General features: G+C 38.2%; 2 protein-coding genes across 2 annotated transcripts in view; both read right to left on the reverse strand.

Moving 5' to 3' along the window:
* Positions 1–1087, reverse strand: part of LOC115418707 (granzyme B(G,H)-like) — a 50157-nt gene extending 49070 nt beyond the window's left edge. Inside the window, exons 1-2 of the mRNA XM_030133263.1 lie at positions 1014–1087; positions 99–258 (exon numbers count right to left, since the gene is read on the reverse strand). Of these exons, the coding sequence (XP_029989123.1) occupies positions 99–258; positions 1014–1059 (206 nt within the window). The 5' untranslated portion in view covers positions 1060–1087. The remainder of the gene's footprint in view (positions 1–98; positions 259–1013) is intronic.
* A 6221-nt stretch (positions 1088–7308) lies between these two features.
* Positions 7309–15891, reverse strand: LOC115417576 (mast cell protease 2-like). Its single transcript, XM_030131597.1, has 7 exons — positions 15846–15891; positions 15418–15577; positions 14834–14972; positions 11913–12128; positions 11695–11826; positions 8849–9043; positions 7309–7419 (listed from the first exon to the last, which is right to left on the reverse strand). Exons 1-7 carry the CDS (start codon positions 15889–15891, stop codon positions 7309–7311), a joined length of 999 nt encoding a protein of 332 aa, XP_029987457.1.
* Positions 15892–17468: the final 1577 nt, after the last annotated feature.

The following is a 17468-nucleotide window of genomic DNA, read 5'->3' on the forward strand; positions in this document are numbered from 1 at the left end:
TTTTTAAAATATGAGGATAGAGGCATTAAGTTCTGGTCCATTAAGTTCAGAACTTAAAGCACCTTCCCCATCAAGAACATGGAGTAATTTAGACAAACCTGGCATCACAAGTGGCTGAAGTCATCACAAAATGCTCATTTAGAAGGAAACCACCACAGTATGTAGTTATACCATCTACTAGAATCTTCTCAACAAGCACCATGTATGGTCTACTATGTGGCACAGCCTCACGACCTTCATGTACTGCCTCTGTATGAACTGTAAGCAACAACAATAAATAAATAAGTAAATAAATAAGTAAGTAAGTAAGTGAATAAATCAATCAATCAATCAATCACGCAAAAATGAATAAGTTTTGAATTTTAACCCAAACAAGTTTTAAAAAACAGTTTGACCTTTTATAGCATGAAGTGCAAAGTGTGCATATTATGCTCACCTGGATACCTCAAGGTATAAAGTTATGTATAAGAGATAAATATAGCTTCAAATGTACATTTACTTTACAGTTTTCATTTCTTAGTGAACCAGCATTTCTCTACATGACTTATTACCTCTGCCAAGGAGGTTATGTTTTTGCCGGCGTTGGTTTGTCTGTCTGTCCGTGTGCAAGATAACTCAAAAAGTTATGGACGGATTTGGATGAAAATTTCAGGAAATGTTGATACTGGCACAAGGAACAAATGATTAAATTTTGGTGGTGATTGGGGGGGACCGATCTGCCTTTGAGGAGGTCTGCACTCTCCGACCGCTTTTCTAGTTGTAACCCTTTATATTTTCAGCTGCAACGTTTGCCTCGAGCCACAACAACAAATTCTTGAAAAAGAAAACACATACAAAATGCTATCTCTTTGTAGAAAATTAAAAAGATTTAAAACTATGTAATACCTTTACTCATATACATGTACAAGCTGCAGGGTCCTTTGCTTCACTATTCCAAGGTCATCATTGCAGGCTATGGTATCTAGTGTCAGAAAGTACATTTTACAAATGTATAAACTCTTCTAATAACTTACCAGTCATTGCCAGTATGAATATCACCAGTTCACAGCGATTATGCATGGTGAGGTGAGAGTGGAGCAGCTGAAGAGTTACAGACTCAGCCTTTACATATGAGAGGAAGGGAAGTGTTGGGTGAGTTTAGAAATGCACATCACATGACCTAAAACCAACACTGGCACCTTTGTCATCTTCTTAATGTCACAAATATTTTATTTTCATAGCAGAGGTTTTTCAGTTTAGACAGTTGTAGAATAAATAAGAAGTGGTTTATGGTGTATGAGGTTGGATGTATTTGTATCTTCACACTGCATATATGTACATGATTTAACTCAAATTGGAAAAAATAAATAAAAGGATGTAGGATAGCTGGGGAAACTGTTGAAGAAAGCTGGATCAGTGTTTAAGGAGAAACTGGGTAAGTGCAGGAGAGAAACACAAAGTGGAGAACACCTCTGTCAACCCTATCATCGTCTTCACCACTGTCACATCCTTGTCTGCTCTGCTCTCTCTCTCTCTCTCTCTCTCTCTCTCTCTCTCTCTTAGCCACATCTCCCAATCAGACTAACTCCATTCACCTGTGTCCTCAGCTGAAGCCCATTAGGCTGGGCGTATATATTCACCCCTTTTGCTCTCTGTCATTTGCCAGATTGTTTCTACCCAGTGTGGGACTTTCCAGTGTTTGTTTTTGTCTGATTCTTGATCCTGATCCTGATCGTCCCTGAGCTGTTCCGCCTGCCGCCTGGATTTTCACCCGCCTGCCTATCTGACCATGTCTGCCTGTCTCAGCCCGGTAACCTACCCAGTGGTGGCACCAAGGGGGGGCATGGGGGGACAAATGCCCCCCCAGTCACAACCTTTGCCCCCCCCAGTTGCCCCCCCACCCAGATTTGGGCAAATCTTTTTGAAAATTCGGGCAATAAAGAAATATGAAAAATCCGTCAATGAAAGCATACATACACATTTTGATACGCTTATAATAAACCAGGTCGACAGTCCCCAGACAAAAATTATACTTGTATCTTTTGTGATATTGGAACCTATTTCCTTCAAATACACCGCATATTATAACTGCATTCTCTTCAAGAAGAGACTGAAGAGTAGGTCTAACATGCAGATGTTGTTTCTTATGAATAATATAGTTCTAGGTTCATAATGACATGTGTGCCTTCAGTCCTGGAATGGATAAATACCTGCCGCTTGTATTGCATTCATCTTTCTCTCATAAGAAATGTAAAGCAGAGAATTAGCACGAGTAGCATATGGGCTAGTTTTTTATGTTTTGAACCCACCTATTGACTACAAATAGTTTTGTTAGCTGTTCAGGTCTGTTTTAATCACTCAATTTAAATTCTGCTAGAAGATTATAGCGGTCGGTATGACGTGTACCTAAGCCTACAGATATTGTCAGTGATTATATACATGTGCATGTAGTGGAAGCCATTGTATACATACGTTTGTTTGATGAGTTGGTTTGGGTATTAGTTTTATTTTGCTTTTCACATTTATTAACTTGCATACATTGGCATTGCTGTTGTTTGCTTCATGTTTTCTGATGTGTTTAGAGAAATATGTGAAGGTAGATTGTACCTATTAAATAATCAGAGCAGAAAGTCTGAGTGTTTCATGCTGTGGTTTTTAACAAATACCTGGAATACATTTAGTACTACCTGATTTTATCAAAAATTACCCTCTATATAAAGTATAACAGATAGGCTATACATTATATAAGCTGCTAAAGTGCAAAGCGTTAATTTTTTTGCCCGCCCCCCAACATTTTCTTTGCCCTCCAGTTGCCCCCCCCACTTTTAAAATCCTGGTGCAGCCACTGAACCTACATGCCTTTATTTGATCACGCTCTTCGCCTGATCCCTGGATGACCGACCTGCCTTCCTCTCTGAACCACGTCTCCTGTCTTCGTCCCTTTGTCTTCGTTTGGATATACTGGTTACCGAGCCCTCGCCTGTCCCAGACTCTCCTGCTGCCTGCCCCTTGTCTGTTGCTTTGTTTGTGGACAACAAAGACGGGTCATACTGAGCCCCTGTATCTGCTCTTGGGTCCTCTGTTGTACTCGTTACACCACATTCTTGACCAACAACGAAATCAGAATCATGTTTATTGGTTATGTAAGTAAATGCAGTTCACATTACCAGGAATTTGCATAGAGTAAAAAAAATAAATAAATAAATAAACAAGTAAGATAGAGAATAATGATGTAGAGCAGTGTTTTTCTTTTTCCCACTATATTTATTGAACATTTTCAATGAACACGACAGACATATCAATTTGTAGCAGTCAATGCACAATCAAGAGTGACATATCTGACTGTCACACCCATCCCTTCCCACCACCCCACCCAACCCAACCCACAGCCAAAGGAAAAAAACAAAACAAAACAATACAAAAAAAAAAAAAAAAAAAAAAAAAACAAATATGATAAAGGAACTCAAATCATAAAGTAAAAAAAAATTAGTATAGTACACAGAAATAAAAGAAAGGAAAAGACTACACATAGTTTCTCATTCCCTCTATTCCACTCCTTTCCCCTCTTTCTCCATGATGCTTAATCATCTATATTCTGAGGAAAATTTAAAGAATTGAAATACCGTAAAAATGGATCCCAAGTGGTATGAAATAATTTAATTGAGGCCTCTAAGAGAAAATCTCAACTTTTCAACCTTAAGATTGTAAAGCACCTCATGTACCCACCGGATATGTGAAGGGGGATGGAGACCTTCCAATTAAGTAGAATCAACCTTCGGGCTAGAGTGTGGTAAATGCTATAGCCCGCTTCAGCGCTTTTGGTAGATTTGAAGCAGGAGAAACACCAAAAATTTCTGCGATAGGATTAGGAGCAACAAAAAAACCATATGCTTCAGTTAGGTTGTGAAATATTTCTGCCCAAAATGGTCCCAAGTTAGGACATGCCAGAACATATGTGAGTGATCGGCAGGAGAGAGATGACATCGGCCACATTCGTCACTTACAGAAGGAAAAATCTTGGCTAATCGTGAGTTAGTGTAGTGAATCTTGTGAATAACCTTACATTGAATTAATCTATGCCTAGCACAAATCGAAGACAGGTGAACAAGGCTCAGTGCGGAATTCCACTGTTGCTCTGTGATTGAAATACCTAAGACTCTCTTCCCATTCAGTTTTAAGTGCATCTGAAAATGTTAATGTTTCTAACCATATAAGTTTGTAAATTATTGAAATACACCCTCTAATGGTAGGGTCAACAGAAAGAAGAGAATCTAATAGGGTTTCTGGAGGACGATTCGGAAAATGTGGAAATAATTTCTTCACATAATCCCGGACTTGAAAAAAACGGAAAAAATTATGGCTTGGAAGGTGATACTTAACAGACAATTGGTCAAAGGAGGAGAATACATCGTCAATATGCAAATCCATAATTGACTTAATCCCGTTATCATGCAGATTTTAAATCCCTTGTCTTGAGATGGTCCAAACATACAATTTCTAAACACTGATGTCAGGGCAGAAGGGCTCAAAAGGCCAAGCTGCTTCCTGAACTGATTCCATATTTTCAGAGAAGTTGAGGCAACAGGACAACCAATTAAGCGTGGAAGGGGAAACTGTGAACACAGGATAGAACGAAAAGAGAATTGAGAAGACGTTTTCTCCAAATGCACCCAGACCGGAGCAGAATCTTCCTCATCAATCATCCAAAATAGCATTTTCTGTACATTCGCAGCCCAATAGTAATACCTAAGATCGGAAGGGCAAACCCTCCTCTCTCTTTAGGAGACTGTAAAACCGATCTGCGAATTCTTGCTGGTTTACCAGCCCACAGAAAGGTTGAAACAATCTTATCTAATCTAACAAAAAGGATTTACTAAGAAATATTGGGAGGTGCTGAAACATATAAAGAACCTGGGGAGAACCACCATCTTCACCAAGCCCAATTCGCCCCGCAAGCGAATAGGCAGAGTTGACCAGCGAGCAACGTCAGCCTCTGTCGTCTCTATCAAAGGGGTCAGATTCACGTGATACAGGTCTGAAAAAGAAGGTGTAATTTGGATGCCTAAATATCGAAAACCATTGCTTGACCAACGAAATGGAACTATTGTGGGAGAGAAGCGATTTTAGCAAGTGCATGACAGGCATGAGTTCGCTTTTTTGGTAATTAAGTTTATAACCCGATATGCTGCCGTATTCATTTAGAACATTTAAAATCATAGGAAAAGAAGAAATAGGGTCTTGAAACGTAAAGAAGAAGGTCGTCCCGCATATAACGAGACCTTGTGAGTTTGTGTCATGTCTCGTTATACTTTAAAGGAGGCCTCTGAACGTAACCAGATGGCCAGGGGCTCAATAGCCAAGAAAACAACAAAGGGGACAGGGGACAGCCCTGTCTGGTACCACGGCATAAGGAAAGGAGGGGAGAGTGTATCATTCGTCCGAATTGAAGCCCGATGGCGAAGAGTAAGAAGTCTCACCCAGTCAACAAAGGCCCCTACCCAGTCCAAATTTGGTCAACACATTGTACAGGAAGTCCCACTCCACCCTGTCGAAGGCCTTCTCAGCGTCAGAGACACAACAACTTCAGGCACTCCAGCCCCAGGGGTGGTGATATATTTAAAAGCCTCCTGTGTTACATGAGGATTGGCCTATTTGGCATGAACCAGTCTGATCCAGATCTATGATTAGGGGCAGAACCTGCTGTAATGCGTGATGCCAGAACCTTGTCAAAATCTTAAAATCAACATTCAGCAAAGATATTGGTCTATAGCTGCTACACTGATAAAGGGCTCTTTATCCTTCTTAAGAAGCAGGGAGATTGTGGCCTCCGACAGAGTGTTGGGTAGTCGACCACGAGAAAAGGCCTCATTATACATATCTTTAAGAAAAGGGCTGAGTAAAGGAGAAAAAGCTCTGTAGTATTCTGTGGTAAAGCCATCAGGACCTGGTGACTTGCCACTTTGAAGGAGCTTATGGCCTCTTGGACTTCTAGAATAGTAATGGGCGTGCCTAGCATTTCTGCTGATTCTTCTGTTATGCGAGGAAAGTTTATCATGTCTAGTATATTATCTGGGGGAGGTGGACAGTCCTGATGTATAAAGAGCAGTATAAAACTCTACAAAGGCATTATTTATGCTGTTAGGGTCAGTGAGAACTATACCCAAGTTAGATCTTATTACTGGTATAATTCTAGATGATGCCTCAGCACGAGCTTGATATGAAAGAAGCTTACCGGCCTTGTCTCCCGATTCATAAAAATGCTGTCTAGATTTAAGTAGGGTAGCTCTAACAGCTGTAGTAGAGATCAAGTCAAGTTCTGTCTGTAAAGAGAGTCGTTTTTTATAAAGATCAGGGTCAGGACTGCAGCGTACTGTTGGTCAACTTCCTTAATTTCCACCAGAAGCTGATTAATGCGGGAAGTCTCATTTTCTTCTTATTGGAAACAAAGGAAATAAGTTGGCCTCTAATGTAGGCTTTGGACGCCTCCCAAAGACTACTTCTACTTATACCCTGCACATCATTTAATTCAAAAAATAAGGAGAGTTGTCAATGCAAGAATTCTCTATAGTTTTCCTCAGCTAAAAGAACAGAATTAAATCTCCATTGTTTAATCAAGGCTGGTCGAAAGGGCAATGCTAAATCAAGAGAGACCGGTGCATGATCTGATATTGCAATGGTATGATAATCAGTGGAAACTATTTGGGTAAAAGTCTGACATCTAAGAGAAAGAAATTGATCCGGAATAAGAACGATGGACATGTGAGAAAAACGAGAAAGCTTAGACATTGAGAATTTATGCCTCCACGGGTCAGTGAGCCCAAACTGTTGGACAGAGTAAGTAACGTCTTTGCCGCCTTTGTGAGAGGAGCAGGTTTGTTAGAGGATCTATCCAATAAAGGGTCTTGTACCAGATTAAAATCACCTCCCACAATTATATGGTGATTTTCAACGTCCAGGGAAAGAGGAGAAGAGCTTTGACATAAAAATACTGTCATCCCAATTAGGAACCATAAACACAAACAAAAAGAAATGGCATCTCCCGAAGTCGCCCAGAAACCATAACATATCTACCATTTGGGTTCAAAACTGATTTCTCCAATATAAAAGGAAGGCCTTTACGGATAATTATGGGAGCCCCCCTGGCTTTAGCATTAAATGTTGAGTGAAACAATGTTCCCAACCCAGTGTTTTTTAATTCGTGTAACATATTTATTGAGCATGTGAGTCTCCTGGATGAAATAAATATCACCTTTGAGCTGGTCTAAATGGGTCATTACACGTTGCAATTTAATAGTGTTTCCCATTCCCTTCACATTCCATGAAACAAGTCTAAGTGTGGTACTTGCGGCTGCCATACATTGTGTCGTTTACAGAAATGAGGAAAGGAAGAGTTGAGCCTTCCTTGGGAATCTGAGGAAGCAAGGTGGGCATGACAAGTTTCTGAAAAGTAGAATGAGAAAAAGAAACAGAAAAGAAAGAACAAAAAAAAAAAAAAACCCAATGGCCGAAAAAACCCCATACATACATAAAAATCCAGTGTCCATTGCACAAAGATGTTAAACACACCTGTAGAGCTTCCAACTTAGGTCGAAGTTCCAAAAGTCCCAGTCCCCGACATTAGGGTATCCCGATAATGGTCATGAAAGTCCGAAACTGTTTATAAAGGTTTCTTAGGAATGAAAACAGAACACTTATATCTAATCTATTAAACCGAAAAAAATATACACATCTTTCAATGTTCAACAGAAGTAACCAATGATAGTTATAGTCTACATAAGTAGAAGAAGGTAACAAAAAAATCAAAAAAAGGTAAAAAGAAATATAGATATATACAAATACACATATATCCTTAAAGTTATCTTTTTTTCCCCTTTAAAAATGAAAAAGAAAAGAAAAAAAAATTACAGAAGATTGTTTCAAATTATAGTCTATGTAAAACAATAGAAAATAGCTTACTTTCCATGCAAAAGAAAATATACAAAATAAATTTGGAAGAAAAAAAAGAAATTATCTATAGAATAGAAAATTTAAAACAAGTATTCATGAGAAAATATATTTATATCTATATGTACATATCCATCCCAATCCCTTCTGAATGAACAGTTATAGAGTGCAACAAGGCGCATTTACATGTAGACTCACTTCCATGAAATAAGTGGACATATACCAACTAGAAAGGCAAAGAACCAGCTTTCAAATTGACAGAGTAAACCCGTGTAAAGACCTTCAACAATAGTTTCAATCGCAGTGTAATTACCGTTTCAAAACAGTCTAACTGCAACTGAACATGTCTCCTTCGAGTAACCATAGATACAAAGTCACTTCACTTCTGATTCACCTTGATCACGTTGGCGAGACGCTAACTTCAACGGCTTCTTTCAAGGAGGAGAGATGCTTCTTTGATCCATCTTCGAGCACAACAAATAGCCTAGCTGGGTATCTCCACGGCAGGCTTGTAGCCCAACTCGTACAGCCTCTTCATCACGTCTCGGTATTGGCTGCGTTGTTCCAAGACCTCCGGAGCGTAGTCCTCGAAGATGTGAATGGACGCGCCTTTTGTATTTCAGTTTGCCTCGCAGTTGTCGTGCTGCCCCGCACCACCAGCTCCCGGGTTTGGAAGTGATGGAAACAAATCACAACTTGCCGCGGTCTACCGGAGGATGTTAGCCGAGCGGGTTGCGCACGGTGGGCCCTGTCAAGCTCCGGGGGCGACGACAAAATGTCCGCACCAAACACTTCGAAAAGTAGCTGAGAGAAGAAGGCGGTTGGTCTCGTTTGGTCCTCAGTCTGCTCTGGCAAACCAATGATTCTCACATTATTACGGCGGCTTCGTCCGGAAAGGTCCGATTAGCTTAGCCTTTAGCTTAACATTCTCCTCAGCTATTGCTGCTAGCTCGGCTCGTGCATCGGATAACTCTTGGCTGGTAACGTTCGCAAACTGTTCCAGACTGGTGATGCGCTCCTCATGGTCATCGACAGTGGTCTGGACAGTACGAAGATTTGCCTCATACCTCGTATAGGTGTCCTTGATCTCAGTCAACAGTTCACTTTTCATCTCAGCTAGCTTAGCAGTTAGCACGGCTGTAAAGGTGTTAACATTAGCCGCATCTTCTCGTTCCTGGTCGTCCTTTTTTTGTTTGGAGGCATGGTTCGGCCACAATACCGTATATTGAAGGGCAAAAAAAATAGTGTCAGGGGGTGAGTGACCAGGTAGAAGTTATTAAGTTCGGGGAAGCGTTGCGAAACACATCTGCTCCATTAAACCGCCCAGCCGCTAGAGCAGTGTTTTTCAACCTTGGGGTCGGGACCCCACGTGGGGTCACCTGGAATTCAAATGGGGTTACCTGAAATTCTAATAATTGATGAAAATAAATCATAAAGACGTACTAAGAAATTATATGGTGAGTTTAGACAGACAATCACAACACATAATAGACATGACAAACTCTGAAGCACTGCGGTACTGTTTATCTTTCAAATGTTCATTGTGGTCAGTTTCAGATGCTGCAGCTTATTCATAATTCATAATTTGAGTTCTTGTTTGTTCAGTATTAATTGTCAGCCTTGTAAATCCAAGCTGGACTGACTGTACATATCCTGACCAAGGAAAATAAAATTCTCACTTTGTGCAGCAATCTACACCTGGCTTTACTGCCTCCATCCATAATAATATACATTATATAGATTAAATGGCATCTAAAATTAACTTTTATTTGCAACATAGTATAGCAAACTATTACATGATCAAAAACAAATTAATATTAGCAAAAAATGTCTCCATTTTGAATGTCTGGGGTCGCTGGAAATTTGTGATGTTAAAATGGGGTCACGAGTCAAAAAAGGTGGGGAACCACTGAATTAATCTTGTCTCAGTGCAAGTGTGTCTGAAAAAAGATAAGTGGCCTCCCTTCTTTTTTAGAAAAAACTTTGTGTTCTTTTTTAGTTCCTAAACTTTTGCTACAATGGAACATAATTTTAGATGTTTATAGCATAATACAATGTACATCACTGTGATAAAAAGTGAAAAAAAAAAGATCATGAGTCTATGTATTCCTGTAGATATGTGTTTGACCCCAGTGATAAGGTGCTGAGCTGGAAAAATTTGAAAATGACCCTTAGAAGTGCTTGAAAAGTGCTTGAATTTGATCTTGAAAAATGTGTACGAACCCTGTAGATAACTAGAGCAGAGGAAGGGAGACTGTCCACCAGTGGCGATTTCTCATAGACTGCAGTGGAAGCCCGGCTTCCCCTAAAATTATGAGAATTAAATGGTTAAATCTGTTCGGTTGTGTTGACATTTTATTGACTACAAATGTGTTAGAACATGTTCATCTCACAGATGAGTTTGTTCAGAATCAGTTTTATTCCAAATCAGTGGACTGGATGTTGTTCACTTCTCCTCCATTCCCGTATCTCTGTTTTCTCATCCATCTCTGCTCAGTGCATTTGTCCGAAGACTGCGGGCATCTCTGGGCTTCAATGGACTGAGTGGAACAGTTTTTTTCATTGCCTCTAACTGGACGCTAATTGGATAAATGCCACGATGTTGTCCCGCCCCCGGACGCCAGGCGTCTCTGGGGGTGAATGGAGCTGTGGGCGGAGCTCGGCCGGGCTGGACGCCAGAATCCCACGTGCTGATTGGAGGATCGGTCAAAAGGCTGAATCCCGTTTGATTGACAGCTATTTTCAGATTTACTCCTTCACTGACACAGTTCAGTTTAATACCGTCGCACATTCTGCTGTGACATCGAGAGAGAAACCACTACGAAATTACTCGTTCATTTCTTGCACTGTAAATAAAACACACTCATTGTACTTCCTTGTTTCAATTTAACATAATTTCAGCGTTTTCTTGTTTCAGTTCCATAATTTAATCATTTCTTGTTCGAGTTTAATATCGTTTTGTAGATAGTTAAATCAATCAAACTGTCGGCTAGGTCGCAGTGAAAGGAGCATCTGTAGTTTAAAAAGGCTGAAGTCTTACACTCACAACACAATGGGCCAAGGCCGTCTGAGCAGCCCAGCTCTGCTGGACATTCAGAGGACACTGGTCCAGTCCTGGAAAAGACGCCTACTGGTACGATAAGGTCACTGAGCATTTTCTTAAAAAGGAACGGAGGGACGAATGTATGTTTAAATAACTTGACCAATTTTTTTTTTTTTTTTTTTTTTTTGATGTAAGCCGACAATGAGCTTCCCCTGTCTGAAAGACGACCAGCCGCCACTGCTGTCCACAATTACCCAGCAGGCTCAGGGACAGTGACACGTTTATTGTCTGTACAGCTCAGAGAGATGAAGAGAAAAAGTGAAACAAAGTTCTTTGTTTTCTTGATTTAAAAAAAAAATAATTAAAAAATGTGCTTCCATATTCCTGTGGACGAATATAACTGATCTGTATCTGCAAACTGTGATGTCTAAAAATGCACTTCCATAGGTTGTTTTCTTGTTCAGTGGGTAATAAATAACCCCGTGGTAAAACACACACCACATCAAAAATACTTACTTTATTAAGGAAATTGAAAGCACAATGCAGAGTAACTTCTAGTTTTACAATTTTCAGATCTTTGTTTCTAAGCTCGACAAAATTAAAATGTATAATAGAAGTAGTAGTAGTATTCATTCTAGCATTTCTAAAAATAGGAAGTCTGATATTCTGCGTGCATTGAACACATTGGCATGTTTAAGCTTTTACAATGAGCAAAACACGTTTTCTACTGAGGATGTGGAACCACTGATGTCGGGAATACGAGAATAACTACTGAATCTTGAGCCATCAATATAGAATTGGAAAGCTGCCACTCCATAGGCCTTTCCATTTTCACAGACCAGTGGACTACCTCCATCTCCCTGTAAGGACACACACAGAAATGGTTTAATAAGTGCCACAATAAACCACAAGTCATGTGTCTATTGTGTTCTGTAACTACACTTACCTCAACAGGTCCTCCTTCATCAGCAGAACAGTAAAATTCTGCACACACGCTCTTTTGTATCAGCGTTACATTGACTTCCCTGAGTGTCAAAGACATGTATCCAGTCGTGTTATGACGTCCCCAGCCAGAGACGATACATGATTTAGGAGCAGGATCATCCAGGTCTGCCAGAGCGATTGGTTTCACATAGTTGTTGAATTTTGCCTTGGAGCTTAACTTGAGAAAAAAGTTCAGAAAAGATGGTAAAAAAAATCAGATTTAATTTGAAAAATGCATTAAAACAGCAACAACAACAACATAATAATAATAATAATAATAATAATAATAATAATAATAATTAGAAGCACTCGGAGAGTGCAGACCTCCACCAAGGCATATCAGTGCCCCCACCCCGATCACCACATCACCACCAAAATTTAATCATTTGTTCCTTGCAAGGTTATAATAGTTTTGGATTTTTAATTATAGTTTAGTTTTAATTAGTTTTGACTTTTTTTTCTCTTATTCAGTTAGTTTTAATTAGTTTTTAGAGCAGGTTTGTTAGTTTTTATTAGTTATCGTTTTTTTCTGAATGCTTAGTTTTAGTTTAGTTTAGTTTAGTTTTAGTATTAGTTTTAGTTATTTCATATATTTTATCTTCCTCATCATCCTATTCAAAGAAATTAGTGAGGCGTGGATATGGGCTACCCTGGACACTTTATTTGGGGGTCGGGTTAGGGCGGCTCATGGACTGAGCAGAGACACAATGTACCGTACAATGTATAAATTCCCTATAGCAGGTTGAGGTGGGGTGCAATCCTACACAACGTCACTTTCGTGAAACAATGCGAAGATGTGCAAAGCATGAGAGGAGATGCACAATGCAGCCAGCAGTTAAAGCAGATAGAACATATATAACCAGCTAACCAGCAGTTTAAAGCAGATAGAAACATATATAAACCAGCTAACCAGCAGTTAAGCAGATAGAACATATATAAACCAGCTAACCAGCAGTTAAGCAGATAGAAACATATATAAACCAGCTACCCAGCAGTTAACGCAGATAGAAACATATATAAACCAGCTAACCAGCAGTTTAAAGCAGATAGAAAACATATATAAACCAGCTAACAGGCAGTGAAAGCAGATAGGAAACCTATTATAAAACCAGCTAACCAGCAGTTTTTAAGCAGGACAGAAACATATATAACCAGCTAACCAGCAGTTTAAGCTAGATAGAAACATATATAAACCAGCTAACAGCAGTTAAAGCAGATAGGAACATATTATAAACCAGCTAACCAGCAGTTAAAGCAGATAGAAACATATATAAACAGCTAACCAGCAGTTAAAGCAGATAGAAACATATATAAACCAGCTAACCAGCAGTTTAAGCAGATAGAAACATATATAAACCAGCTAACCAGCAGTTTAAAGCAGATAGAAAATATATAAACCAGCTAACCCGCAGTTAAAGCAGATAGAAACATATATAAACCAGCTAACCAGCAGTTTAAGTTTAAAGCAGATAGAAACATATATAAACCAGCTAACCAGCAGTTAAAGCAGATAGAAACATATATAAACCAGCTAACCAGCAGTTAAAGCAGATAGAACATATATAAACCAGCCTAACCAGCAGTTAAAGCAGATAGGAACATATTATAAACCAGCTAACCAGCAGTTAAAGCAGACAGAAACATATATAAACCAGCTAACCAGCAGTTAAAGCAGATAGAAACATATATAAACCAGCTAACCAGCAGTTAAAGCAGATAGGAACATATTATAAACCAGCTAACCAGCAGTTAAAGCAGATAGAAACATATATAAACCAGCTAACCAGCAGTTAAAGCAGATAGGAACATATTATAAACCAGCAGTTAAAGCAGATAGGAACCTATTATAAACCAGCTAACCAGCAGTTAAAGCAGACAGAAACATATACAAACCACTTATAAACATATATAACCCAGTTCCTCATCAGTAAACCACACCTTAGCAGATATCTCATATCTTAATCATCTCCAGTTCCATTATTAGCCAACTTTGCTTCAGTTCAGTTCAGCTAGCTGTTGCTAGTAACATCAAACGTTTTTTTAACATTCTAACAGGTTCCATACCTCTGTAATTGGATTAGTTTTGATCCTCCTCTTTTCTCCTCTTCTAAACTGTGCAGTTCAGGGCTTGGAAGGCCTTTTCATGGTGATAAACTCTCCAGTTTTAACCTGGATGCTAGTCCTGTTTGACTCTGTACTTTAGCTCAGCTCTGTCTGTCACTCACGCGCACACACACGGTACGCCCAAAAAAAAAAAAGAAAAAAAAAAAAAAAAACCCGACCCATGTATCGCTACAGTAAACCCCAGACAGGACTGTGCTGCTGTGTCCCAGCTTTAGTCTGTATGTTCCAGGTAGAGTGTGGACCAGAAGAAGACTGGAAACCACCAGTGAGCAGACATGACAGACTGTGTAGTGTCGTATGGTGTCACCAGCTCAAACTGCTGAAGTGGAATAAATTAATTTCATATCAATCCGACATTGACAGAAACGAAAACGAAGGGAATTGTATCCATAATTTTTATACGTTTTAGTTAGTTTTGTAAGCTCACAATACAGTTTCAGTTAGTTATCGTTTTTTTTTCTTTTAATTAGAGTTTTAATTTATTTCAGTTAACGAAAATGTTTTTTCAATTTTAGTTTTCGTCATTTCGTTCGTTTTCGTTAACGATAATAACCTTGGTTCCTTGTGCCAGTATCAACATTTCATGAAATTTTCATCCAAATCCGTCCATAACTTTTTGAGTTATCTTGCACACAGACAGACAAACAGACAGACAAACCAACGCCAACAAAAAGATAACCTCCTTGGCGGAGGTAATAATCATCATCATCAACATGAAAAATGTCTCAACTTTATAATTATTATTATTAATTTTTTTACCTTCAGTAGCATCATTTGATTGTCAGAATTCTCATCTTTGTATCTTTTTTGTAGAAATGATTGCTTTGTAGATATAATCTGTGTGACTGATTTATTTTGGATTCCAACATTATGAAGTCCTAGCATGACATTGTAGGACCTGAAATGATTAACAAAAAGCAATAGAATAAAGTTACAAATTAAAGAAAATAAACTTTTAAGAGACCTGAATTTATTTTATATCACAAAAGTATGATGGAAGTGTTTCAATATCTGGACTGAAAGCACCACTGGATTTTATGACGCACCTTCTCTGTCAGGTTTTAGTCAAATTTGGCATAACAAATATATAAAGTAGGCAATTAAATAAAATGTAATATTACAATCAAACTGTTATGAAGCATACTTATTTCTCAAATTAATTATACATATATATATATATATATATATATATATATATATATATATATATATATATATATATATATAAATATTTTATTTTTTTCACAATATGAGGACAAAGACAGAGACGTTAAGTTGTTGTTCATGAAGTTCAGAAAATGAAGCACCTTCGCTGTCAGGAACATGAAGTATTTTAGACAAACCTGGCTTCACAATAGGCTGCAGTCATCACAAAATCCTCATTCAGAAGGAAACCACTACAGTACTTAGTTTTACCATTTGGCATCATCCTCTCCAATAGCACCATGTACGGTCTGCTATGTGGCACAGCCTCACGACCTCCATATATCGCTTCGGTGTGAACTGTAAACCACAAAAATATAAATACATACAACAGATTCATCCTAGTGAACAATAAAATACAGTCTTTACTGCACAACATTTGACAGTTTTTCTTAGTGGCACAGCGAACCAATATCAAAAAGGGAAAGGATTAAAACATGAAAAGAGACTTCATGCCATATATTTACTAATGCACATGTCTTTACACACAACACATATTCTAACTTCTCCTGACACCCAGTGTCAAAAAGTGACTTGTGTAAATGTGTAAACTTTCCAAACAACTTACCGGTCATTGCCAATAAGAGAATTACCAGTTCACAGTGGATATGCATGATGAGATGAGAGCTGAGCTACTGAAGACTTCACAGATTCAGCCTTTAAATGTGTGAGCACATGCATCACAAGCATGAGAATTTTGGACATACAAAGTTTGATAATCTATCATCTGATCTGCGGCCATAGCATGATGGGAGGATACTGTGTTCTCACTTAACTCATTAAGACCCAAACATCCACCACCGACCAAAACCATCTACTGATGTAAACTGTTTAATACCTGTTGATCCACTAATCCTATCAATACATGTAAGTAATTGGAGTAAAATGCAGTTTGTCATCTTTTCATGGTCATCAGATATGACCCATGTGGACGTTCAGAGGCTCTGTAGTGAACGTGAAAACAACGTCATATTCTACAACATTAATTCACCAGTAAAACCCATAGAGTTTTATTAATGACAGTGTGTGGAAAGACTTGGTTTATGCTAAGTTAATGATATATTTTGTTGAAAAGTCAAGTTTTCTTCATTTTTCTCTGTTTCTCATATTATGACGGTCAACTTCAGCCAGAGCTTTTATGAACATCTATACGATTGGTGAATTAAATATGAAAAATACCTGATTTTCATTGAAAAAAAATGCAAAATACAGAGGATAATATTACAATAAATGGTGATAAATAACTCATGAAAGGTTAAATACTGAGAAAAATTAATTTGGGAACTGACACTAAAGCGGCACTGGGTCCTTATGGGATAAACTGCCCAAGGAGTGTATACTGATTTTTTTTTTTTTTTACAAACCATGAGTGACATTATTACAATGTTATGTTTTGCAATGTACAAATAAACTTGTTTGGTGGACCCCCATGTACTTCATTCTCTCTATATATGGTCCCTGCTGTACATAGCTGATAATGACAATAAAGAGGATGTTTTTTATTAGTTCACATTTACATTGTGAGATTTTTCACAGATATTTATTTCCTGTTATATTTCTTCATCTTCAGTGAAACTTCTGTTGAAGTTAAACCACAGACTGAATACAATTAACCTCTTGGAATAACTCACTTAACCTTTATAGTTTGGTTGCTTACACAAATGAGTCAAGTTTTCTGTTTGTAAAACCACCAGTAACGAAACAGAGCTCAGCTATTATACATAACTAATAGAACTATGACGCATTCCACCCTGTGATTCTGATATGAAAGAAAGTTTGACAAACAGTATCATGTTAGGACACAATTTTTGTTAGATGTTGGAAGAGGTTTTACAACCATTACAGTAGCATTAGTTAACTATTTCCTTGCTGACCAGTTTACACTTCAACACTAAACCTACAGTTTCTAAGTCTACAGTTTGTTGCGGACGCCTTGAGAAATGTTTTAACTTTAACCCTTTAACCCTCCATGGTGATTGAAGCATTATAACAAAAGGAATTTGTTTGACATTGATCAACCATATAAACCTGGAGATATTATTAATAAATAGATACATATATATTTCCAGAGTAAAAAAATAGCTTTTTTTTTTTCAAATTCTAATAATTTTGGGTCAAATATGTTAATAAAGTTAGATAAAGTGTTAAAATATTAACAGATAATATAGGTGAAATTATGCGAAAAAAAAAA

Source organism: Sphaeramia orbicularis, chromosome 4 (assembly GCF_902148855.1).
Source record: "Sphaeramia orbicularis chromosome 4, fSphaOr1.1, whole genome shotgun sequence".
In the NCBI taxonomy this organism is placed as follows: domain Eukaryota; kingdom Metazoa; phylum Chordata; class Actinopteri; order Kurtiformes; family Apogonidae; genus Sphaeramia; species Sphaeramia orbicularis.

What these genes read in the sequence shown, in the direction of transcription:
- LOC115417576 (XM_030131597.1), bottom strand. Translation starts at nt 15,891, where the DNA reads ATGCATATCCACTGTGAACTGGTAATTCTCTTATTGGCAATGACCG. An exon ending in ATCAAATGATGCTACTGAAG is followed by an intron (nt 12,129 to 14,833) that starts GTAAAAAAATTA and finishes TTTTTTCTCAAG; the next exon opens with TTAAGCTCCAAGGCAAAATT. An exon ending in TCAGTGGTTCCACATCCTCA is followed by an intron (nt 9,044 to 11,694) that starts GTAGAAAACGTG and finishes CTAACTGCTAAG; the next exon opens with CTAGCTGAGATGAAAAGTGA.